Here is a 27,436-nt window from a genome sequence, read left to right on the forward strand (position 1 = left end):
TTAATTTGAAGTAGTAATCATTCGAGTACACAGTTTGTGAAAAAGTACTATTTATTTCATAACAAGGCTATTGCAGTATACGTTTGTTTGTCGTTTACGGACTAGTTTCATTCATATAGACATAAAGACGATTCATATTAACATAAAATAATTAAAAAAATGAGAAGTGAATATAAGAAATCATAGTAACAAGAACAAACATTACAGAATGCGTAATATCTTTTTAAATAAGTATATAAAATGCAAACTCACACATACACTATATATTACGAAACAAAATAAAAACAGAATCATTTTTCAATTTAATCTAGAAGTATGATCAAATTTAAATTCCATGAAAAGGATACCTTGTTTAAAGGATGCTGAGAATACTTTGCATTTCAAGTACATCCTTAAAAACCAACTTGACAAGTACCATTAAACTTTTACACGTAATTTACGAAATAATCAACTCTTATTCTGTATATCGCACGATTCTTACAAAGTACTGTAGAAGCTTTTTACACAAATGCAGTTTGCGCTCTTGGGAAATCTAGCGTTGAGCGCCGGCTTATTGTTGAATGCGAAATGTATTTGATAGATGAGAAAAGTTGTGGCTAATTACTATTTTAATAATGATAATTATAACAACGAAATAATATCATTTAAAAATTCGCTCTTTTGCAAGTAAGCAGATACAAGGGTTACTTGTATAAATCACCAATATACTTTTTCATTTGTACGCCCTTTTTAACTATTCCACAGACATAATTTTCAATGTGTTTCGTCTCGCCTCAGAAATTTTTAGTATTTTTTAGAAACATCATCATAATTATTTCAATCATAAGAGGTCCGCAGCTGGACATGGGCCTCCTCCATAGATTTTTCATAGGATCGGTTTAAAACTGCCTACATCCACCGTCTCCTGACGATAAGATCTATCCAATTTGTGGATAGTCAACAGTGAACAAGAACATACATGCATACAGAGAACGGAGATTTATTGGAAGTCATTTGGAGTTATTGAGTTCCATCTGGTAATTTAACCAGAAACCTTAAAATTAGATAACTCTACCGAAAATTAGATGGGAAAAGCACTATTTTAGCTTTGTTGAATTGTTGTTATATGTTAACAATTTTAAAGGTTCCACTTAAAAACATAAGAATGAATAAAATAAAATCAGTAAAAATATGTTGCAACATAACCGTTTTAAAGTTGTCGACTGTAATGACCTACATGTACAGAGGTCGTAATTCGATAGTTCACACATGATTGCTTTACAATGTTGTTATACTTGAATTAGTGACACAAGGAATGGAAGCGACGTTGTTAACTTTAATGGATGTTATTTCTATTGACATGATACGTCAATCGTTTTCAGCGTGTCAAGTACTATCACAAGTTATCGCGTGACAACTTTGAGGAATAAAAAAATTTCAAAACATGAACATATGTTTACATGTAGCTAAAGTTTACAAACTGACATCCAGTAAGTGTTCATATTTGTGGCGAAAAAGTCACTAAAATATAACTTCAAAAATTCTTCAGGTACCTGAGGTAGAAGAAATGTCATTTCTCAACCTTTTGTAAAGCCAGCCAACATTTCTTTTCCTTATTTAACCTTTCAACAATGCAAAAGAAATGGAATACGCTAGAAAAAAGCCTACACTTAAAGAGTGCCTAAATCGAAGAAGAAATTTAAGAACTAATCTAAGCAATTAACCTTAAGAAAACACTAAATTTGCAGAGACAGTAAGTAATAATTTTATTATGTATTACTACATAACACATCCTAATTTTGAAAACGTTTCTCCCACGTTAGTTATTATTTCTGAAACTATTGGTTTCTGAATACGGAGATCCGGAAACATAAATTGATATCAAATGAGCAGTATCACAAATCAAATCAACAAAAACAATCAAACAGATCTCTTTACTTTTTTAGCCACAAGCAATCAACATGTACATAAAATTAAAAAAAAGATAAATGAAATATATTGTCAGTATTAATACTTTTAACAAAATGGATTAAGAAGAGATAAAACAAAGTAAACGAAATAAAAAAAATTATAGCGTATGCGTGATAAATTGAGTCATTACATGATAAACATCACCTATTCCTTTTTAAGCCGAAGGAAAGGATGAGTACACCCTAAGCTTTATTACTGACGTTCCCGTCCGAGCCGTATTCGGACAGAAAATATTTTAATTGATTAATATACATAATACATACGCTTTCAGATTTATGACATTTATTTTTTTACTATATTTCATAATTCAAGCACAAATTACAAAAAGATATTTAATGGTAAAATATTAAATTGTCGACGTTGACTTGTTACATCATTCATCACTATCATTTTAACAATAGGACGTCTATTGCTAAAATGATAGTGTCATCGTCTTCGGACAAGCTTAACTAGGTCATTTGTCCATCTTGTGGGTGGACGTCGTACGCCGCGTTTGCCGGTCCGCGGTGTCCACTCTAGTAACTAAAGACTGTCCCCACCTGTTCCTGCTAATCCATGTTTTAGAACAAACAAATAATACATTTATTTCGTTTTTCATGTAAAACGTTTTTTACCACAGTCATGACAATTCTTGCTGATAATAAGCCGCACTTCTACAATTTTGATATGATATTTTTATAACTTTTATGAAATATTCAATACAGTGTACAAAAGAAAATTTATTTTATACCAAAGACGAGCTACGTAAGTGATATAGTTTGCACATTAATCATTAACAAATTCTGTTTGCGTGTTGACGTTTACCGCTTCATCGCGTTTGAGCCGGCAAAGCGCTGAAAGTGCCTTAGACTAGAGCTCTTTATAGTAACTAATGCTGCGAGTTCCCTTAGGAACATCGACTAGGGTTGTCACATTATTTTATGATATATTTATTACACATCTTAGGACAAATATGTAGTTAAATCTCTAAAGCCGACGTGATCGCTGAAAATAAGATTATGCAATAAACATTTCTGATTTTACAATATAAATAATAATTTGGCACATATTTTATAACTTGTGTAACTATGCGTATCCTAACAGACATGTTAAATAATAATCAAATTAATCAGTTCGAAGTTTATGGTAAAAAAATAAAAGCATCTAACAATAACAGTCCCTGTCTGTACTGTTCTGTTATCTGTTAACATGAGCATAAAAAACTTACATATTTTTATTTTTTTACAAGATTGAAGGCTGTGAAGTTCTTAGTTCGCTTAGACTGAAGCTTCATGGAGTGTTACAGCACAAGGAACCACGGCTTGGACTCAATATTATAATTTATGATCGAGTAATGATTGTGGTGCTACTTGTAAGGACACTGTATTATCTACGATATGATAAATGATGAGGAGGTTGTCGAATGAAAGTAACTGATATAGGCCGTCACGGTCTGAAGGTTCTGAACGTGGTCTCACCACGGACCGACCAGCGCTGTGTAGGTCGTCTACCTACAACGTGGGCAGATGAACTCGTTCCAGTCATCTCATCATCATGATGGATGCACACCGCTTTCAACCAGTCTTATCGGAAATAAATAGGGAAGGGTTATGTCTACCTATGGGCGTCTTACGGCTGTAATGATGATGATTATCTATACTTATTTTCTGAATACATGAGATGGTACCCTATCAGCTATAAATAAGATATAACATTGGTTCTACACTAGACTATCATTTACAAAAAAGAGTCGTCTGAAAGATAACTTTCCGTAAATGACGGTACACGAAATACACAAATTTTTGCCATGGAGTATAAACTGCTGCCTCCAAAGTTCATTGTATTTATAAAAGCTTTACAATAGTTCTAAACAAAAATATATATTTTACATTTATTTTGAAATAAAAAAAAACTCGAAACTTGTACAACGCTAAAGTTATCAAGTGCTTTTTCAAATTTTGTCGGTATATCTTAATGTGTCCGAACTTGTTCGTAAGTTTAAGAAAAAGGTTAGTGTTCGATACAGGAAATCGATTCTTAATGGATATCGTCGTTAAGGCAGTACCAAAAATAAATTTGAGAGGTGTAGCTGATATTTCTTAACGCTCTTCACTTTTGTTTTTTAGTCCAACAACTTGTGGACAAAAACTTTTGATGCTTTATTTTATTTTCTAATATTGCATACACCTGAAACATATTACAAAATGTCGAACGTTTCATTATCGTCATATCAGGTGATCGTCACGATGACCGGTCTTGCGCTGCCCGCATCCAAAGTCTCCCCGCGACCTTATCTATGTTGTCGATCCACCGGAGGGCCGTTCAGCCCCAAAGGCTGTCTGTCCGTTACATGGAGCGATTCATATCCCCAAAATATCCTACACAATACCGAGAACGTTTATATACAGACAGTAATCGAGCTTTACATTACTTTCACTCAACTGACTAAAAACAACAGCTACTATATTACGACGTCGCTTGTATAAAACTGGTCCCAAGTGAGCTTCAGCAATCACCCAACTGACCGCCCAACAAACCAACTCGTAATTCGTTGAAAAAGCGAGAAGAACGAGAAATAAAGAGATGGAACACACTTTTATTCGTCGAACACAATTTTCCTGTTCATTTCGACGTAATAGCGGTACATCAAAGCGTCTGCCAACTTGAACGACGACCTGTCGTCGATTTAGACTTTCGCAGAATAAATCTCCTGTCCTTTTCTCTAAACAAAGATAACTTTCTTTGGTATGATTATCAAATGTAACGACAAGGTGTAGAAAGACATAGCCAAAATATTGACGTAAGCTTTGTATTTTCTTAGAACAGTTTCGTTTTATTGGCAAGCTATTGCTCGATGTCATGAAGTTGATGTAGACGTTAATTATACTGTTCATGTACAATTATTAAATATTTAATGTTAGTCATGATTTATCTATAACCTGAACATATAGTCGATTGATATTCAAAAGTTCATCATGATGATGCCGATTAGCCGATTGCCACTCACTGCAAGGCACAGTACAGGCCTCTCCCACCACCACGACTAGATCGCCACAATGAGCAGTTTTACACTTTCTGCACCTAGCTACTTCCCGCGATCTTAAATATGTCGTCGGTCAACCTGTGGAAGTCCACATTCAAGGATTAATTAGATTGAATTTACCTTAAAATTGCATTATGAAATTCCATCCTCACTTATGACACGCACTAACGAGTGATAGATGAATCAATCGATACAGAGATATCATCAAAACAAATATCGCGTTATTTATTATTCAGTTCAACCGATATTGTCACGCTGAGTACTTAATGAATTAACCAAAATTAAATGTACGCCCCGGCGATAATTAAAACTTCACACACTGCCAACGAGTTATTTCAATATTTATAAGTATAAATTCCCGCCCTCGATGAAATATTCAAATTTGTATAAACAGTTCACTTGGTTATAATTTTATATACACAGCGATTGGTAGGTATAGATGCAAAACCTATAAAGCGGTGTATGTGTACTGTATACTTATTAGTTAGCAAAGCTTTTAAAGCTTGAACATCATTTTGAATTAGTCTGTATAAAGTAATCGTTCTGAAGTATGGTACATAAATTTATTTTTCTGAAAGACCTAGGAATAACCTCTGGCAGTACTAAGTTTGCAGAAACAGGTAGTGAACAATTCTATTATTATGTTATTTATTCTTTCTGCAACCATCGATTATACATCGGGTAGATATTAATTGAAAGAATAACCTATACATTCACCCCCTTTAAAACTTTCACATATATAATCAATTACCCTTTATAAACGATAACAGAATTCATATAAACCATACAGTAACAACGCTTGCTCAATATTTGTAATCATCTCTAAAATATATAAATCTTTGGTTTCGCATTTTGTTACATGTGATATTGTGTGCCTATAATACTTACTGTGAATAATAAGTACCATCACGTTTAACAATGTTGTGTTCTCCTGCATATCGAAATATTTTGAACACTGTAATGTCTCTGTACTTTTCATGGCATGGTGACAACAATTAACACTGAGGTGTCAAAACTTTCGTAGATAATAAATACGTTTTCATTATGTTCATTGACTACTTGTTTACGAAGAGTAATAAAATTTCCTTTATGACCATTACCTACTGTGCAATACTTGTATTATTACGTGCTCACAAATTGAAAGGGGTATGCGCAAGCCGATTTACAATGTACAAGCAGCACTAAAATCATTTTCATTCTCAAATAAAGTTCCTAACTATGAAAAGAGACTTAGCAAATATATTAAGAAACTTATATTTGTTTTTATAATAATCATATGTTATTTAGCATGTATGCGTAAATGCAATCATTAACGATATGCTATAAAACTCTTGTATTTAGAAAGTAAGGCTCGGTACATAAACTCTGCGTGGTTGATGTCTCCATTAACCAAGTTAATTGGTAAGACAAGTGAAGAGAGCGTGACAGGTTGCCTGTTCTTGGGGTGGCCTGGATGTAACGCGCCCGAATTTTATGAGAATTAATGAACATGTGAATCAATTGTTATTCGAAGCATTCTTTACTTCTATGATAACTCCGAGTATTTTTGTAACAACTAGACGTCAATAAATAAACATAGGCTGTTTACCATCTCTACTTAATCTTTGCAAATTTATTTGTCACAAAATCGAAACACTTTTTATAGTGATTATTTTTCTTGACCGTAAATAGTTTGTAATACAACTAACCAAAACGTCTAGATAGCAAGAAGCAAAATTTTAATCTACTGATTTGAAGATCTCCGTTCTTGTTTTATAGTTTTAATCTTAAAACCCCGTCTACGCTTTTACAAATTAGCAAAGAAAATATTAATTTATTAACGTGTTTTAAAACGCTGTTAAAAAGGGCTAGGCAAACATTGTGTAGTTTATCTTTGAAATCTCTTTGTGATTATATTTCCGGGATTATCCAGTCTTTGTACTGAAAACGTCTACATTCGCTACATACTCGATGTGTTCGCGCTGACAGCTTCGAATAAATCTGTTAATGCGCGCTGGGCAGTTGTTAGGGTTCAGCAAATACCGTAGTCTCGACGGACGTTGATCTCGTAATTAGGGTTGTTTAGCTTTACTTATTTAGATCGCTTTAAACACGACCTACTTCTGGTAGACAAGTGCAAAAAATGATTTATCAATCAATCTTGCAAGGAAAAGAGATAGATGTTAAAATTTACAGCACGCTTTTGAAAGCCGATATTCATACATCATACATACATTAACTTTTTCCAAATTCAAGGTCTTCGGTAATGGTAAATATTCTATACGGTTGGTATAGCTTATTTAAAACTATATTTGTAAACATTAAGCTTGTTTAAATTATCTTTGCCTAATAATCAAATGATACGTAAATTTCAACATTATGATACAGAATAATCTTATAATTCCGCAACCCCGATTTATGTCTGTGTTTACTTACATTTCATATAACACTGACACGAAAACCTCGCCAAAAATCTGACATATAAAAAAAAAGAATTAATACTAAAATTACACGAATAACATACAATGAAAATACTTAATAAAATATGGAGAGATGACACTCAAGTACCACCTCCAAAAGTGTGCAGATGTACCGCCTTGATGATCTGAGAGCCGACAAGTAGGTCAAAACATTATTTATAGTTCGCACGTCAGCATACACACGACTTTGTGACTTCGCAACGGATGAACCGAGGTCCGATAGGTGCCACTGTTGCTAACGGACTATCAGATAACCGACACTTGCGGCTTGTTCACCGAAGAAGACTATTCAGTTAAAAGACGATCTTTTAGTACTGTGTCATAATACTATTTCAATCAAAGTTGTATTTATTATTATTTTTATACAAGCGCTGTTGTGATTACGGCTTACTTAACATTTAAGGTTCTTACACGAAAATTTTTCCTACCTGAAAGACTGGATTGATTGAATTCTTTGTGATTTTTTATGTTTTCCACGTAATTTTAATGCACAGAGCAAGAGTTAATAGACGGTCGCGTCGACGCAGCGTTATCTCGGTAGATTAATGTTCCAGTTCATTTTTACTTACGTATCTAAATCACGTTTTGTTTTTAATTTTATATTTCATTGATTCCTTCTTTATAATTACAAAATTAACTTTAACCGCGTTTATGTTCCCATTTAAATATAACGAAGGTACCTTCGGGGAATAATATGAATAGAGAACATAAGGTTTATCAAAGCTACATTACCACATAAAAGTTTGCTGAGAAATTCGGCAAAGGAACTGACAAATCCGAGCAAATTGACTAGCTGGAGTAACAATGGGTAGGCCGTATAACGAGTACAGCCACTGGGGCCTTAAGGTTCCAGACCCTCAAAGACCACTTGCAGCTGGCCTACAACGAACGTCCTGCGATTGAAATTATGATGATGGTGATGCAGAAATAAATTATTTCTTTAATGAAAACTTAAGTATAAAAAAATATATTACTATGGAAATCGCGCTAAAAATACTAACAGTCTCTTTACAATATTTAACTTATTTATGAAGCAGTGTAATACATTAAATGATTAGTCAAAATGAAAAGCTGGAAAAATGATCGAGTCTTTTACTTTTAAAACTAAATCCGATTAATAATGTTATATCTGTTCCCGGTAGGAAAAGTCAGCGCTCGCGAGGTTTGCGTCAAACGTAAAAATGTTCGGTTTAGTCATTTTAAGGAATGAGTAAGCATACTAGAACTACGTTGCCTAGAAGTTACTTGCAATGGTCGTTCTCAAGCGTTTAGGTGAGCGTTGGGCGTTATAATTTTTAAAATTTTAAGTGTTTCCATTACATAATTTAAGACAATTTTGTTTCATAATATTTGATCTAATGCCATGAAAACAGTATCGTTACAGGGTGATTGATTATAAGTGTAAAAGTTTACTATATTTTTATTGCATTTTATGTTATTTCTGAAATCTTAGATTTTTAGTAAGGTATAAAGATGTACCTTTTACCAAAGCAAATAAGCTGCACTTCTACCCCTTAAAGCTTTTACACCTGTAACCGATTATCGTTGATGTTTCATATATATATTAATATGGATGAGATACTCCTTAACATCTAACTGCTCTGGGCAGAATTTATAATATCATACGGTATAACTAGTTATGAGCTCACGTTTAAATCATACCTAGACAGAATAAACATTCTTCAAACTAGTCTGCTTAAAACTATTATCTCCGAAAATATCAAGAAAAAATACGGCTAAAAATATTTCAGAAGTTTTTAGATTCTGCAACATTTTACACATCTACCAGAGAGTCCATCTATCAGAGAGTATACGTATAATTATTTATAGAACAGCATAAAACGACAGCACAACACATATACAAAGGCCAATTACCTACAAAATATGCACAAGGAACATCTTCCACGGAAAGATTAGTCTATATTATACCCACTCTACTAAATGATAAACCCAAACATTTTAAATCAAATGTAAATAACAGAAACTACAAAGTAAAATAAAAACAATTTTCTATTGACATGTAGCTATTTATTTTTAGTACTTAAATTAAATGTAAATTTTAAAAGTTATTTAACATACTGTGAAACTGTATTAATTTTATCTAATTTATCTACTTTATAATATAAGTGAAGATGTAAGTTATACCCTTTTAGGTGAAAGCGTTTAGATGAAACGCTTTATTAGTCTGGTCTTCTTACGACACAGCTCACATCTTTATTTCACCATAACGACAAAAAAAGTAAAAAAAATATGCCATTTTTGAACAAACGCGAACCAAAACAAACAAACCTTACACGCGTACTTTTCACCCGCTAAGAGCATAAATAAAGTTGTGACAGGAACATGCGGAACGCTGACCTCGTTTCATCAATTTTTCTTGATTAAGCCACGTGCAGGAAGCAAGTTAACTAAAGAAGTATCCCTTTAATGGTGCAATAAAACATATTTTTGTGATAATAAATATTGTATCTGCCTACACGTTTTACTTTCGGAACAGCGTTAGCGTTAAATAAGATGGGTTAACGTTGAATATCCGGAAGACTTTTTTGTGTACTTACAAAAAGGTTTTATGCCGTTTTATACCAGGAAGAGAAGATAGGAATAATTATCTGTTATAGCTACCCAAACCACTGTACCGCGCCTTGAGCATGCGCAGGGAGTTTCGGCCACTCAAGTAATAAAGCTCGATTTTACTCAGTACCCACATCGATGCGCTTTCTTAAAGTGCGGTGCAGTGATCTCGGTAGCGGTGTGTGTTTCTTATAGCTTAATTATGAGCTTTTAAAATATAACGCATACATGATGATGATAAGCAGCATCGCTTATGCGCTACTGTATTACTTTTTAAAACTATGACAGCGGCATAATATACTTAGACGGCGTTCTTGTCAAAGAAACATAACCATTATTCTTCGATTAGAAGACGATGAGATATAGTACGCAGTGACAGCCTAGAGGGGTGAGGACTGTGGCTTACAAACGTAGGTTTTGCACAAATGTACAAAGGTGCATATAGCGCCTCAGTAATTTAACAATGCGACAGGGTCAAAAACAGTGAAGTAAAAAACCACGAGGATATTGGTGGAGGTATTATTGGACTAAATCCAAAATGTGGACCTCGTTTCTCCAATCCGTTCTTACTTTCGGAGAGTGAATTTGGGTCTTGATTATTTGTAGTCCTAAAGGTTAACTACAATATGATTCACATCCGCTAAAAAAAACCTGTGAAAATACTTGTTTTAATGCTGTTAATAAGCAAAATATTATTGGCACACAGTGATTATACCTTAAAAGAAACAATGCAATACTTGTTAATAACATAGCAATTATCGTAAAAGACTATTCGAGCCCATCCGACCTACTTAGATTGTGTATTGATCCGGTCAAGCTACGATTTGTTTTAATTGACCGTATTAGACCGCAAGACTACTGTTATACCAACGTTCTCTTTTCATAGAAATATTAAATCGCAAGGTTTTACCAACCATAAATGGTAATTAAATATTTTTGATCCACAACTTCAATACATGTGTCTCAGAATTTTTCATCACCATTTCAGCTGTAAAACGTTCACTGCTAGATATAAGCCTCTATCATAGATTTCTAATAGGACCGGTTAGAAGCAGTATGTATCCAGCGACTTCCAACGACTCACATGGCCGTCAACCCACAAGGTGAACACCTTGTGGGTTGACGTCTAACAGAACCTTAAGGCCCCAGCAGACATTTGTTTATATGTGGTATATATATGGCCTGACCACTGCCTTTTGATTCGTCTACGAGTCTCATCATTACTGATTCGATCTCGTAGGGAAACCCCCGAATATAGCCATCTCCGTGACAGGTTGTTGTTCTTCCATTGCATGTGTTAGCAATAGGGCAATAAATTTTTTTAGTTTTTTCTTATAAACATTAAAACTATTTTTCTAATAATTCCTTACTTTATCTTACGAAACGTGTCAACAGTTTTGCGTTTGCCAAAACAATCTACTAATATTGCAATAAACAAAACAACCGTGAACATTAAATTAGGTAAACGCGTTATCTTGATGTGGTCAATAAAATTACGCAATTATAATTTATTAACTGGAAACAGTCCAACTAAACCGCGTTCCTCACAAAGAGTCAAAATTTTACGCAAACGTAAATCAATTCTTTGTGCACGTGTGAAATACACGAGAGGAACGTAAATTTCCAATCTGGTACAAAAGCTGACATTTTTTAACTACGTGATAAAAAAATTGGGATGCTAAAAATATTTTTTTACTGACAATACGTAATATGCAGCTCGATTTTGAATATAATATCAAAACACATAAATATGTTCTTGCTAAACCAAAATAGTTTAAAAGCACTCAATGCTTTGACGTAAAAAAATTAGTATTCACGGCAAGTCCTATCTAGGAAGTATCTATGGTGAAAAAATTAGCTATATAAAAATTGAGTAAAAAAAGACGTAAGTATAATATAAAGTAGGAGTATAAATTATAACTATACCTAGTCACGGTGTATTCGCCTAAATAATATTAAAGCTTGGAGGTTTCCTAAACCGGAGAAATAAACAATGTAACCAGTCCACGCTCTGGTGCCTGAGGGATCCTTCGAGAGTAGTTTCTGTGAAGAGGTCTGGGCAAAGCGGTATGCCACTTCAAATCTGGTAGTTATAAATGCCAACCAGCAAACAGTGCCAGCATATGGAACACACTGTGTGTTCAAGAATGATGATAAAACTCAATCATTTAACTTGCGTTAACTTTTGTCACTACTTATGCCTCAAACAGAATTGAGTATTAAACATCTTAGATTAGAATTTAGTTTAAATTTTAAAATACGTGATTTCCAACATTTTTCTTTAATTTCTGTAAAGTACTGTGCTGTATCAGTTGATTGCAGCTCTAATATAAGAACAGTATACACCATTCTGTTTTCAAAATATCACCAGCTTATATTAGCACCGGAAAGTTTATTCGTACGGAATTTTTGATCCGTCAGTGCAAATAGTTTTCGGTAGCTCACAAGCGAACATCGAAGCTTAACTTTATCGCTTCAAAGTCCCCTGGTTTAGCGGATGTCCGAGTTATGAGCTTGGAGCCGAAACAATCCGAAGTTTGCTATTACCCCGGTCGGATTTTATAGCCCGGAAAATTAGTTTCGTTGTTTATTTAGAACTTTAGTGTATAGTGATTAATCTGAACAATTAATCACGATTATCTTTTATGTGCCAATGTCGAAAAGTTATTATTTATATGTTTCTCTTTATACGTAAAATATTGTATTTGTTTGTAAACTCATATTATTGTGATAACATATCAGTATTAAAAGTTGAGTAATATTCAAGATTATTTGATTTTTCGTTTGCAACAAGTTTTAATTTCGTTTCCAGAAGGTTATACTCAACAAATCCAAAAGACGTAATTATGAAAACAGGCGATCCGTTTACCCATAGTATACTCAATAAGCATACAAAGTAAATAAAATTCGTTAAAACATTTGAATTCCAAATGAAACACGAGTTACGGAGAATCTCTCCTAATCTAATATGTATTGAGATGGAAATGTAAATATAATAAAATGGATTTTATTACCAAACATCCTATGGCAATGTAGTCTTGACTTTATATTTTATGTTACTTAACCTTAACTACAGTTTTCTTAAAGACATTCTATATAATGTAAGTATCTACAGAGCCTCTTTACGCTAAAAGACGCTAAAAGCAAGTCACTTTTAACAAGTCCTCTTAAACATATATGGGGAAGGTCTATGAACAGCCCTATAGCAGAAATAATGAAAGCATGACTTTTAGCTAGTGTCTTATCTGTACTAATGAGGCTTACCAAAATATTAAAATGCTGGAGATGAATATGTTGTTTGTACATAATATTGACATTGGAAAACAATGATTGTATTACTTATCAACATTTGACCGTCGTGTTCGTCATTATTTTCAAGTTAAAAAAAGCCAAAATAACGCAAATTTTTAATCCCTTGATAAAGAAAACAGTTTATTTGCTTCGTCACTAGATTGTTTATTTATATTTTTATGTTTCACAACCTGTAGTCGTGTTTGGTGTGATCTATTTGTTCTACCGGTTGTCTCATACATTAACGTTAATCTGAAATCAAGCGAGTTTTGTTTTAAATTTTTGAATCACATGCATTCCTCCTGTTGCTCCACCCATTCCTGATGTTCTTGCTGTGTTTATATTCTTTGCTTTTCTATTTTTTTTACTTTATATTATCTTATGTAAACGCAGGAAAATAGCATTTTTTATATCATGTACTTAAAATTATTCTTTTTTGACCTAGCTTACACTGCTTGCCTAAATTCACGGATACAAGAGTGCAGGGATCGACTCTTGAAAAAAACGGACACACATACATTTTTTTAATTAATATTCTGCACTTAATCTCTATCTGCTCTAACGCCCGATTTCGGCTATATATATGCCATAAACAATATATGTATATACAGCTGTTGGCGACAGACTGGGCCATTTAAAATCTCTTTATAATTTTATTTACTTTTAACACTTTTTATGCACAGTTTGTGTCGCTGTGCAGTTTTGCATGTCTGTTTGTGTCTGATCCAAAGCGAAGGAGTCTCTAGTTGTCTCTTAATGTTAGATATAAATAAAAATTAAACAAATATTAAAACACAATGCTAATCACTTAGTTCTTTATTTCCTTTCATATACCTAAATATATTAGTATAAATCATTGCAAAGTAAACTTTATCTTTTTTGTAATAAGCGTTTTATTTAAACTCTTTTATTAACCAATTCCTATTGAGACTAACAAGCGAGAGAACTAAAATTGAAAAATCCGTTACGGGTTCAACCTAGCTGCAGGCAATTAAACATTTGAACGTTCGGGCGCGAGGGTTGCGTAATGTTTACACTGAATGCAAGTGTTGGACAACGATCGCTTCTGTTTGAATGGGTTTATTTAAATATAGAATAAATATAATGAGCGAACGCCGGCGTACAGACGGCGATGGTCACAACAAACAATGTTTAACGTAACAATACATAGACTATTTAAAAAACCCTGTTATACGTAAACTTTTTATTTCTGTGGTGTTCTTTTCAAAAGGTTTCCCGTGTTTGATTGCAATATATCATTAAACATACGGGGTCATTGCTTATAGATGTAAAAGCTTTAAAAACGCGAATATAAAGCTCATTTGCTGTCAATAATGTACACCCTATCCATAAAGATATAATAAATACTTAATGTATAAGCGATCACAAAATCCGTATTACTACATATTAAAATGAATTATCGCTTTCTTTGCAGGCTTCGTTATGCCAAAAGTTATTGGTCCTATGCGTTCCAAGAGATAAACTAATAAATAGTCCGAATAATCACTTTATGCAAGGTGACTGGATACAGGCCTAAAAATTTTAAAACTTTTTCAGTTATAATCAATCATCCGGTATTTTAAAAAATAGCAGTATTGCGGGTACAATTTAGTGATATTATTATGAAATATAATAAATATAATCTAAACATAGAATCTATTAAGTTGGTAAGAAATCGCTTAAATATGTAAAGAGATGTAATGTTTTCCAATCAAGTCTGTGGCGGGACGCATGTTTTTATAAGACGGCCAATCTCCTACGGAGACGTAAATTTTGTTTTTAATTCTCAGCAACGGTACATAATTATAGATGAGACATTTTGAAATCGTATCACGCATTAAGAGAAATACTTAGTGATTATATTTCTATTTAAATTTGGTTTAAAATATAATTTTGTCATGTATAATCGAAGATACAGTGCGAAGTGTAACGATTGTAATTATTTAAAGTTATATGTAATTTCTTGTTTTTTCTGGGGCTAAGGTTAGGATTGTTAAGCGCAGCGTTGGAAGTTCCTTCACAAGGTGGACCGACAACCGGAAGACGAACTATTGGACGTCCTATGGCTGAAATGTTGATGATTCCAAATAAATTAAATCTTAGGTATATTGCATGATGCATAATAAAACTTGAAGACTTTGAATCACGTAATTGCGCTTAAAATTTTTTTTAAAGGGAGTAGTGAGTCGAACGAAACTTAAATTCAGATAGGGTATATATTATTATTAGGCGATATATTCTAGGGACAAGTTGGTGGTCAAAGGCGGATTAGTTAGCGGTATAAAAATCTTGACAAAACTTGAACTGTAATCACTATTTCTCTTAATCATAAAGTTTTGTTTGTAATAAATACAGATATGCAATCACGGAACACTAAGAGACGTATTGAAACGGTTTCGTAAGCCAATTAAATTAATCAAAGTTAGCAGGCACCCGTAACCGAGTCGGCGACCGGGTCTACGCCCAACGGATTGCAGTCTATGACGTCAATACGCAATACACTCGAGTGCATTTGATCCCCAAAGCACGGTGCACTCAGGAGCAAGCGATACCGTTTCCGAAGCCTGTTGTAAAACTAAAAACATCCGAGCCGATTTAGATACTTTCACGCAACGGTCGTAAATTAATCGTAAAACATCGAGGAAGAGATGTCGGTGCATCGAGAACGCGTATGAGAAAACAAAGGAAGGAGCAAGAGAGCCAAATGAAAGAGTAATCGTTTAGAATTTGAGATTATCAGTTTTCGTCCAAATGACCGCCTTATTTTATAGTGCTATCGAAACAGTGGTACCGTAACTTAGGAAAGGGCTGGCGATATTTGAGCATGAGCGCCGAAAGCGTTGGCAGTGGACTGACTGATCGGAACGGCCTCTACTCCCCCGTCTCGCCGCGCGCATGTTTTAGGCGCGGTACAGCGGTTTTGGCAACACTATACCAAATTTGTTTGGATTAACCTGTGCAATCCGCGTGTTAGAAGGTTATTCGGGCAATCCATAGTCTTGTCGCCCTGAATGCCTTGTATACTGATTGTTCAATGCAAAACACTGCATGCATGAAAATTCTTGCCCTTTAACACGTATCATCGCTGTTAATAGTACAATTAATTTCACACCACAATAGCACACCTACAAGTACACATAAAAAACAATAAAATAAAAAAGAAAGCTGAAGACTTACAACGGAAAATAAAGACTAATAATTAATTAAAATATTTTTGCACGTACAATCGATTAGTATCCCAATATGAAAAGAGATAGTTATTATGTTTTAGTGTGGACTAAAATTTTCTAGTACAAACTTTTAAAAGATAAATTAAATTGACCAAAAAACTTGACCAATAGAGTAAACTACGTAAACTGGATTAAATATAGTTAAGGCGGCATCGTAAAAACCGTAATAACCCCCAGCCGCTCCGAGAGGCCAACGTTCAGAGGTGATCGATCGACTGAATAAGATCATCATCATCTAGAGATCATCATCAAATAAACCTGTTCTATACGTCGCCGAAGTGCATTTCATAGGTAGCGTTACTGTATATACATAAAAAAAATTAAAGTTCAACGAAAGAAATTTTATGAATAATATATCCATAATCATAAAAGTTAAATATTTAGAGAATACATTTTTATCGCAATAAGACCTCAAAATGTATAAGAATGAAAAATATTACGTAGTACAAATCATCACCATTTCAGCCGTAAGAAGTCTACACCAGAACCACCGTAAGCCTCCCCCGAGAATTCTTATAGGACCCGTTAAAAGCGGCCTGCATCGTGCATTACTATTTTAAATTAAAGGAAGTTTGGTTGTTATTACGCAATATTGCAAACAAGTGTCGGCTGAAACACAAACTCTACAATAAGCTATAAATAATAGTGTGGCCGTACGCAATTCTCTGGGCGAGTGCTGGCCCATTAGTGAGGTGGGTAATTAGGAGATCTTCCGGCAGCATTTGCAAGAAACAGCTGATTTCCTAGAATCCGCGTTATTGAGGCTAATCTGTTCACGTCTTTATGTTACTTAATGGAAGAAACTTGTAATGCCTTTATTTATTATTTGGAGATATAATTCTGCACATTTATGACTAAGCAGAATACAGCAATCATCGCATACGGAAGCTGAATAATAAAGACTTATTAATATCAGGATTAATTCTCTTATTTAACAAAAAATAATGAATTTCATCGTTATTAAACGACATGGAATGACTGCCATATCTCCGAAGTGATTACTTGTCAAAATCTAATGTTTATCTAGTTTTATTCTACAGACAAAATTATAGAAAAAAAGAAGTGTCGGACAAAATGCATCCCGCGATAGACACATTTAGACGGGCTTCCCCGAACTATGTTACACGCACCCAAAATACGGTGACGTGACTACGTGCTAAGTGGAAGATACAAGCAAGCGTCTTCCTGAAATCCGCCCTCTCCCGACCGGGCAGCCTATAAATATGATGCTGTAACGTGTTCGCTTCAGTCGTTCAGGAGAGCCCGAAGCGGGAACATTGTGCCAAATCCAGATAGTCCCGTGTGTGAACGTGTCACGTACGGCGTACGCGTCAGTTCCCTGCGACATAGCGTCCCAATTTCGTAATTCCGCGGAAGATCATAGTCGCCTGATTTACCGTGTTGTTGTTGGTGGTGGTAAACTTTTCGTGCAAACATGTTGGACAAGTCGATTTTTGGTGGTAGTTGGGAGAGCGTGGTAAGTTAATTGAACTCGTAAATTTTTATGTGTTGTCGGATCCTCATACATTACACGACTAGAATTAAACAAAATATTACCATAAAAAAATTAATGTCCTAAATTCAATTTAAAATGAATGCATTCTGAATTGGAAATATAACGCCTCCGCCGTACCTATTGCGGCACATAATCAAACATCTATTACGCAAACCGCATACCCGGTAATACGCTTAAAAGGCAACTGAATCTAAGGCCGCTGCCATTGAACCGAGCCGAGCGCGCCTTCGGGTTATGGACACACGTTCTTTTTGTGTTAGAGATCTTGACATTGCCACATCTTTCACGGTTACTACGCATTTAATAAGAGATGCTAATCAAAGAGAAATCGAATTTTCGAAGGCGATATTTTCTTAGCTAGCGTCGCTTAAAAATATTGTGATATGTTCAATATGCCTTTTACATTTATTAACGTTAATAAATTTCGTTTAATTTATTTCAATATATGTATATCAAGAAATAAAAGAACAAGAGAAACTAATGGACCTTTATTGTTTCTAACTATTTAGAAGAGCATTACTTAATTGTATATCCAAAATAGACACATTTCTGTTAAGTCAAAACTTCTTCGAGTATACTGGGCACTATGAATACCATTCTGGTATACAACACCGCCCGACTTTGTTTCTTTGTTTTACATTAACATATTACGTCTTGATAAATTCTCAACATTCAATCTTTACTCAAAAATAGCATTTCCTTATGACTTTATACACCCGTGGGACCTGCGTTCAGTAACACAAAACTCTGACCTTCTCGGCTGCGCAGTTTAACGCTGTTAATATTATTCGTAATCTTTATTTGCTTCAAATACTGTGAAAATTTGTTTTTGGAATGACACATTAACTGTTTGAACCTTAGCTTCTTTTATCAAAATCGTAAACAAAAGAGTACAATAGACATCGAGCTTCATCAAGTTAAAATATGATATAGATATTTATGTTTTACAACACATGGAAAAATTCTAAATTATACGAGAAAGACATTATCGTCTTAACTAATTACATTAATTCAATAGTAAAAGAATAACTAGCCTGTTTTATAAAGAACTTGTTACATATATCATCGTCATTATTATTTAAAAGATAAATATTCTTCGAAGAACGGTTAAGCTGCGATCCTTAATGAGCACTGAAACTTTTCTTGTAGGCGGTAGCGAAGCCGCAGGCAATTGGAAGGCTTTGTAAAATCACTCAATTTTCATGAAAAAACTTATTATTACGGAGTAAATATTTTGTCCTTGGCGCGTTGGAGTTTTTTATATCTTGTTGGCGTTAGTCCATTGAAGGTCCAGAACGGAAAAGAAGGGAAGGACATTTTAAAGGACTTGCGACTCGAACACATTTTAAGGCATTAAAGGTTTTTAAATGGCCGAACAATTTTATGTTCATTTCTATTACACAGCGTTAAAATTGACTGCGACATTAGAAAGCTGGGCGGGTATTGCAGGGTCGTTTTACATTGTGGCACCGTCACTTTTTGTCGCACAAAATTCGCGAACCGGTTCCGATGAATTTCGCCCACTTTCACCGCATCTAACACTTGGACAATCCGTTGTAACGTTCTCTTATCGCTGCGTTAGGATCTAGTTATTCCGGTTTATGATTTTGAAAGTTAAAAACGTTCGGGCCTGATAAAGATTGATGGCAACAACATATGCTCGCTAAGCGAAGAGCACGAGCGCTATGATTTCTTTTTTCTCGAAACCGGTTACTAGCTTAGATATTGAATTGTCCACATTCACTTTACTGAGTTTAATTATTGAGGCCGTTTCATGTTACGATTCCTCTTACATTTTAAAAATTGAACATTCCTTGTAATAATAATATATTTAAACAAATAGAAGTCATTATAACATCTTCCAAACAGATTTCAATAGCAAAAATTAATAAGTATCACGTTATAATAAATTAAAAATAATATGTGTCTTAGTTAAAAATTTAGTACGTTGACCTTGTTGACCACGCTATATTATCCAAACGTAATCAATAATGGCGCAATAGAAAACTTTAGTCACGGTAAAATAGATGAGAAAAAATATGTAAGATCATCGAGTCATCTCATATTTGTCATACAACTATTTAAATGTCGCCAAAAGTTATTATGGGTTATTAACCCGTTGCAGAGTGATAAATCCAGCGTAAATATGACTAAGAATAGACTACGCGTACTTGAACCAACTGAAATAGTGAACGGATATTATTGCTCTATTTAATACACGCTATTGGCCTAGGTTTCGATAGCCATTTATAAAATCCGAAGTGCTTTACGTTGCACTAAAATAGTTACAACGCTCAATTTAATATTTTACAAAATGTTGAATTATAATAACCTGTTTAAAGGCTATTACATGCAACAAAGCCAAAACTATTTAAATAAAATTAGGTCATGCGCATGACATGTTTCTTGTACAAATAGTATAAGTAAATTATATCAAAATTGCATGCGATTCTTGATTGAATTATTAAAAGAATATACTAAAATCTGAACATGAGTCTAAAGTGACAGTGACGGGGCCTCATGGGTCATGCTCCCGGCGGCCGATGAAACTGAAAGGTTGTCGAGTGCGGACTAGGAGTCGGTAGAAGTGGCGGGGGAAGGAATCCGGCCAGGCAAAAAGGCGTCAAAGTCAAGATCACGGGACATCGCTAGATGCGGGCTGCGCAACGTTAGTCTACGTAACGATGGTAGATGCCTCTTGCTTGCAGTGCACGATGATGATGTTAAAAAATAAAACTAATGTTAACAGAAAAGAGCAGAAAAAGTACAATTATGATTTTCGTAAAACTGCATAGAAAAACAACATGAGGATTTTCAGCACGGTTTACCGGTACCCGTACGTAGGTGTACAAAGCATAAAAGGTGTTAACATAAACCATAAAATAAACAGAAATGTGACCAAACATGTCTGCAAAAAATTGAGCTCGAAGTTTGTGTTGTCAAATCATATACTTTAAGTGGTATATTTTGTTTAATTAAGTCAATCATAGCAAACGTCTGTCATAAATTTAAAGTTTTTTTTAATTTATTTATTAAAAGCATGGTTTTCAAACGGAATGGGTAATATATACTGCTCATTAGCAACCTCGACGATTATGACAGTTTGTCATGTTAACTGGGCTGGTTGCCCGTTGTTTATTTACTACCTAGGGGATCCTTGACATCTCTATTTATATCGTACTTACAGCTTTAGGAGTGAACCCGAAGTAGATAAACTAAAAATATATCGCATATTATTAGAAGTTGCATTGAACATCGCGACTATTGTTCAAAATAGCCTGTGACAAAATTAACCCAAACCTTTTAGCACCATTACCTTCAAGTTTATAATAACGTCTACAAATAACCAGGAGTATGCACGTCCATACAGAAATGTAACATACGTACAGTGTTACATGAAGTAGGCCGATACACAAGCGGATCGAAAGCGTAATGTGGATAAGACTTCTGAATTTTTAATGACGACAAAGTACCTGAAAAGAAAAATATATAATTTTTATAAAGTTACATATTGTTATGTTAGACATTAAAAATAATTCGACAAATACATTACCACAGACTTGACTTTCTTATTTAATTAGACCGTGTTAACAATGTTTTCTATCAGAAAAACTATTTCCAAGTGACCCATTTTTTCGCGACCCAAATTCGCAATGTTGCACCGGTTGTTTTTCTTACATATCCATTAAAATTAATGTTACAAAACAGTGACTGTCACAATACATGTCCGTACGTCAGTCGTAACGCCTCATGAAGCGTGGACGGTAAAATATCAGATCTTTTATCAAGGTGCATACTTTCCGTTCTAAATACTTCAACACTAAAAACAATGGACACTTATAGGTCAACAATTTATTATAGAAACTACATAAAAACACTTTCTCAATTTTTCAAAAGCAAATGGCAAATCTATGTTACATCTTACTCAGAGTAAATGTTTCCATAAATTTTCTAAAGAACTCGTAACAATAAAGTGTTTATTATTTTCAAATGACTTATCAAAGAATATCGAATTAGTAACATCCTTTAAATAACCTATTCTAATATTCCACGTTTTGTAATAACGACATACAGACACGTACAACGCGTAATCATCATTAGTTCAGCCCCAGATCATCCGCCGCTGGACATAGACCTTCTCCATAGACTTTCTATAGGACCGATAACAAGCGGCGTTTTTCAACCGCCTTCACATCGTCATATGTCTACCTTTTGGGTGGATTCCACTTGCCCGTGGTCTATAAATCTAGCACCACGAGGCCCAATCGGCCATCAGTTTCACGTGGGTTTGGCCTGTCTACTGCAATCTAAACTTACTTATCCCCTGGGTAATGTCAGTTATATTCCTTCATCTCCGAATAATTAACGTTATAAAAAAACTAAACTCTTGTTCAAAAGATACGTGTTAATTTATTAACATTTTTGTAAGTGTTTCAAGTAGCTGACTAAAATATATTAGCGAATCATTTTATTGGAAAATTATCATCGTGTTTAAAAGTAATCAGAATAATGTAACCTTGCCATTAACATGTACTGCAAACCATGATTTTTTCATTATAACATAAACTTCCCCGACAGTTCACTGTCGAATATATTATTAATTAAACGTCTCACACAGTACTGGCAAGAGTTCCAGCGACGTAGGACATATGTTTAGCCGACAGGTGGTATCAGACATATGGGCACCGTGCGAAGGGCTCCAATGACGCACCAGCGCGAGAGAGAAAACGATACAGTAGATATATATTCCTTTACACGCCAAAGTCACGCAGATAGATAACGTTATTAGCATTTATAATAATGTAAACGATCCATCACCTGTCGGAACAGATTCACTAGTCAAGGATTCTTTGTCTATATCTGTACGTAGCCTTAATTTACTCATCTAGGGTTTGTATCTTTACAGATTTCGAGAGATGATTACGAGATAGACTACAGCCCGAGTCCGAGAGGGTCTCCTTTGAAAGACACATCCAACATTCAAGAGGAGAACTCTTACTGCATCAGCCGCCATAATCCAAACAAGACTTTTCGACGCGAATCTGTTATCGCTTCATGGAAGAGTTTAAAAAAAGAAAGAGAACAAGCTTTAGGCAAAAGGATCATCTATATTGATGCTGATAATTATGAAGACTACTACGGCAGGAACAAGGTCAAACGATGCAAGAGCGATAGGACTGCTAATATTCCTCGTGTGAACAGAAAAGTCAAGAGGACATACTCTGTCTTGTATAGATACGATCCAAACGAGGAAAAGGTTATCAAAGAGTACAAATACCAAGTTCCTAAAGAATCAGAAACACCAGTTTACTCAAGCATGCACAAGTCGTATTCCGAACCTTTCCTCAGGCCAGAGAGGACGCCGAAGAAGAAAGTAAAAAGGTCCTTCACAACTTTGCTTAATATTAAGACAAAGTTTTTGAATATTTTCTCGTCGAAGAGTTAAATATTACACTTAAGATATTATTATTTAAGTTGCTCAATTCAATGCATTTCCTTGTAGCATGTGCTTATGGGTAATGTTCCGTGGATATTTCCACGTTTAGTGATTACATATCAAAAGTATAAATAAAAATTCTGTTTAAATCAATGACTAAATGATTCGTATAGCTGTAAAAATCTAGCCGTGAAGCGTTAATGCAGAAACAGATATCGGTCTAACATTATGAAAGCATTCGCATTAGTAGGCGACCTCTGTAGTAGCTTTATCACAAACAGGCCCCTCTTTGAATATATTGACATTGCTACTAGAATTGTTCCTCTAAACAGATAACTCGTGCAGCTGCGTGTTTATTTTATCGAAGCCGCTGTTCCGTTAACAAAACACGAAACACGTGCGCGCCTTCATCTGTGCCGTTGTGAATTTTTTTTGATAAACATTTGCTTCAAAAGTGTTCGTATATTAAGTATTTTTGTAGGTTTAAAAATAGGTAATTGAAATGTACCATATTGTATTTATTTAATTATAATAATCTGAATTAGATTGTTTGATGTATCCGCGCCTTTGATAAGGCATAGATTAATCACAATCAAATACTTTAAAGATTAATATATGGAGATTTTATTTATTTTGTGATACTATAATATTTCGCTTCTATGTTATAGGGTTGTTCTTATAACATTTTGAAGTTGCTAAAAATATCGAATTTGCTATAAGAATTAACAAATATTGATGACACATATAAAGCTAGTGTTTTAATTAGTTCACAATGTACATCTAAATTTTTAATTTTCAAATCATGTAAAATTGTGTTAACTTCTAGCCTTGTGTCACAAAGACAATGCCGTCATATCTGACAATATTTTCTTATTGCTTTAAATTCCTATAACAACTATTCAAAACATAGAAAACGGTTTTCAATTTGAAATAATTTTTTATGTAATAAGAAAATAATTTAAATGTATTTAGTTGTAAGAATTCTTTGTTTTACTTTAAGATATTCGGAGTAATTCTTAGTATTTTGTGTCTTATTGAAATATAAATGTAATTACAGTTTTCGAATATTGTCATTGAATTCATTCCTATCGTGTAATATTAAGAAACTGTACTTTATGAAAATTAAGTTTCAAATATCTTTAGCGGTGTAAGATATAAGATAAGTTATATTAAAGCTATGTACTAAACTATAATAAACTTTTTTAAAAATATGATACTCTGTTTTATTTTGCAATATTCCTTTACAAGGTAAATACATCTTAATAGAATTTAAAAATTTTAGATTTATTCCTACTACCTATGTTAATTTATAAAAAAAAATAATGAGAAATGTTTGTTAAAATATTTTTACATAATAACTTCAAATAAGCATAGTTTTGTTTTTAAATTTTTAGAAAATAAAAAAAGTGATTCTGTTAATCTGTTGTCTATCATCATCACCGTTATAATTATAGGAAAGTCCATTGCTGTAATTAATCTCTCCTATAGATTTTCAATAGAACTGGTTGGGAGCGTCCCGCATCCAGATTGTCCAGTCCATCCGAGAACTTGCTTATAACAATATAAATATAATTGCATATAATATATACATTTTATCATGAAAATTTTATTGTCCGTTAGATAGCATAGAAAATATTAGGAAAAAATTTTAAAAAATCAGGAGAAATTGTATACATAAAATTTAAAACTTAAAATAATTTATTTATCATTTCAATTACTAAATAAATATAGCAAGTTATAGATATATAGCATAAAAATATAATTATATTGAAAAAATTACGTTGAGTGATCCTATTCAATAAAATATTTAGTGACAATATAATAAACATGTACATCTTGAGTACATTAATAATGAGTATTCCACGACATTATTAGTTGCACAGGGTAAAGTCAGTCGCGCTCGAGGGAAATCTCATATTATACGGTGAAACTGACTACTTAGGAATAACTGGTAAATAAATGCGACCGACTTAGTCTTCGACGCATCGGCGGTCGTGATATTTCTTTTAGCGATGACGATACGCCAATGCTGACATTTTATTAATAACCTTCGGGAAAGAACCCAGCAGAAATTCACCAAAACACAGAAGAAAATTAGACGAAGTTAATGATTTTTCACTACAAGTTGACAAATCGATATTCATTAAATGGACAGTGATACGTCTGTCTACGAATATGCAATACCTTTTTAAAATGTTTTAATGTACAAAATCATAGGTAGCATTAATATTGTGGTACTGCTCTAGAAGCATAACATGGTACCATATTATAGGTATTTCAGTCATAAAATTATAAATACGTTTGCACATGACTGCATTTTTGAACAGATGCAACACAAAAGTTGCACCTGTTAAAATGTAGCCATTCTGTGTATGCAATTTTATTACATAATCACAATATTCAACATTTTCTGATTCATAATTAGTTTCTGTCTTTCATACTTTAGCGTTAAGAATAAAATTTTAGACAACATTTTCATACTTTTTTGAATCGAATGTTAATGACCCATCATTATTTCAAAATGTCTAAATGGATTGTAGAACCTAAAACCAGAGCCAATGGTTGTAAAACGATTCATCAAATGTACTAATCTAAAATACGCAAAGGGACAAACACTAACTAAAGTATGAAAAGTGCATAAGAAAGATATAAATTGACATTTCTTTGCAGTCATCACTAACGAAAAAGTTGTACATTTTCTGGTATAAACTCAGTCTGGCTAATACTTGAGCCCTACCGACTGCAACATAGTAATGGTTACACACGCCAATTTGATGGTAAAAATAGCCGTTGCACTGCACTTGCAAGTCTTTCTAGATGTGCATGTGTTTTACAATCAATAATTTATATTTCCTCAATTTTCTTAAGTAAAAAAAAATGATTCGTAATATAAATAAATTAGATACATCAAAGCAAAATTTAATTTCTAAAGTTAAAAGATATCTAAAATGAAAATAATACAATAAAATAGATTTTGTTAAACAATTTTAATGTGACGTTTTTTTATGTAACGTAAGACACTCGGCGCATTCGCTTTGAAGTGACTAAATAAAACAACAAAACTTTACAACTGAAACCATTTTATTCAATACGCTAAAACTGTACCAGCATTTGCGTGTACAGCTTATTATATTATGTGCATACATTCACGAGCCTCAAATATTCAACGAAACAATTTATTACGCCGCTAAAAGATCAGAAAATGTCATTAAGCTTTTTTGTTTTAAAACGTATTTTTTCCAATTTCTTACAAAATAAAGACCTCTGACATCGACTTCTCTAGGGAATTACAATTGTGAAAGAAATTATAATTCCGTCTAGGAATGGCGGTTTGTTAAATATGGTCTTATACTGCTAGATAGACAGACTATAAGGCACAGACTCGACCAGACATGGAATAATATACGTATCTTGACGTATCACTGTTGATCGGTGGAGAATTCCTATAAGGCATTAAGTCCGCTATGACACCAAATGTAAAGAGTAAATAAATGCGCGCTAATCCCCGTTAACTCAATTAAAAAACTAATTGGTGACAATCGTACGTTTACAACAAACAAATTTCGTGAACCTTTATGCTTAAGGAATCCCAAGTTTCTTGGCATCTATATGCGCATTCTACTCTGCATAAAGGGGTGTGTGGTGGAACTTCGAAGCAATATTCATCGTACCTCCTACATTTTAATAAATAAGTACTAGTAAAATTTATTTTATTAAATAAATCCGCTAAGTGCTAACAATAACATTTTTGTACAGTTCATTTATTATTTTGTTCATAAAGATGACGGACTTTTAGTAAAAGTTAAACGAAGATGTTCTTTGAATATTCAATTCAATACTGTATCATAAAAAAGTGAAAAAGGATAAAATTTAAAAAATAAATTCTAATGCATTTATTTGCAAAATATTTTTTTAAGTAAAAGCCACAGAAAACAAATTAAAATAGTAGTCATAACTTCG

At 33.6% G+C, this 27,436-nt stretch overlaps 2 protein-coding genes across 4 annotated transcripts in view; one reads left to right on the top strand and one right to left on the bottom strand.

Annotated features, from left to right (window-relative positions):
- Positions 1-27,436, bottom strand: part of Dyrk3 (Dual-specificity tyrosine phosphorylation-regulated kinase 3) — a 188,651-nt gene that overhangs the window by 37,206 nt on the left and 124,009 nt on the right. The window lies entirely within an intron of this gene.
- Positions 17,789-23,959, top strand: LOC137925311 (uncharacterized). The gene is made up of 2 exons (XM_068768758.1): positions 17,789-18,000; positions 22,946-23,959. Exons 1-2 carry the CDS (start codon positions 17,959-17,961, stop codon positions 23,483-23,485), a joined length of 582 nt encoding a protein of 193 aa, XP_068624859.1. The 5' UTR covers positions 17,789-17,958; the 3' UTR covers positions 23,486-23,959.

Source organism: Battus philenor, unplaced genomic scaffold (genome assembly GCF_028537555.1).
Source record: "Battus philenor isolate CCGP_79_NKW_IND1 unplaced genomic scaffold, ilBatPhil1.0.hap1 SCAF_26, whole genome shotgun sequence".
NCBI lineage: Eukaryota > Metazoa > Arthropoda > Insecta > Lepidoptera > Papilionidae > Battus > Battus philenor.

Bases quoted from the DNA above. Each gene is read 5' to 3' on its own strand.
- LOC137925311 (XM_068768758.1), top strand. From the start codon at position 17,959: ATGTTGGACAAGTCGATTTTTGGTGGTAGTTGGGAGAGCGTG. The intron at 18,001-22,945 runs GTAAGTTAATTG...GTATCTTTACAG, and splicing joins GTGGTAGTTGGGAGAGCGTG to ATTTCGAGAGATGATTACGA.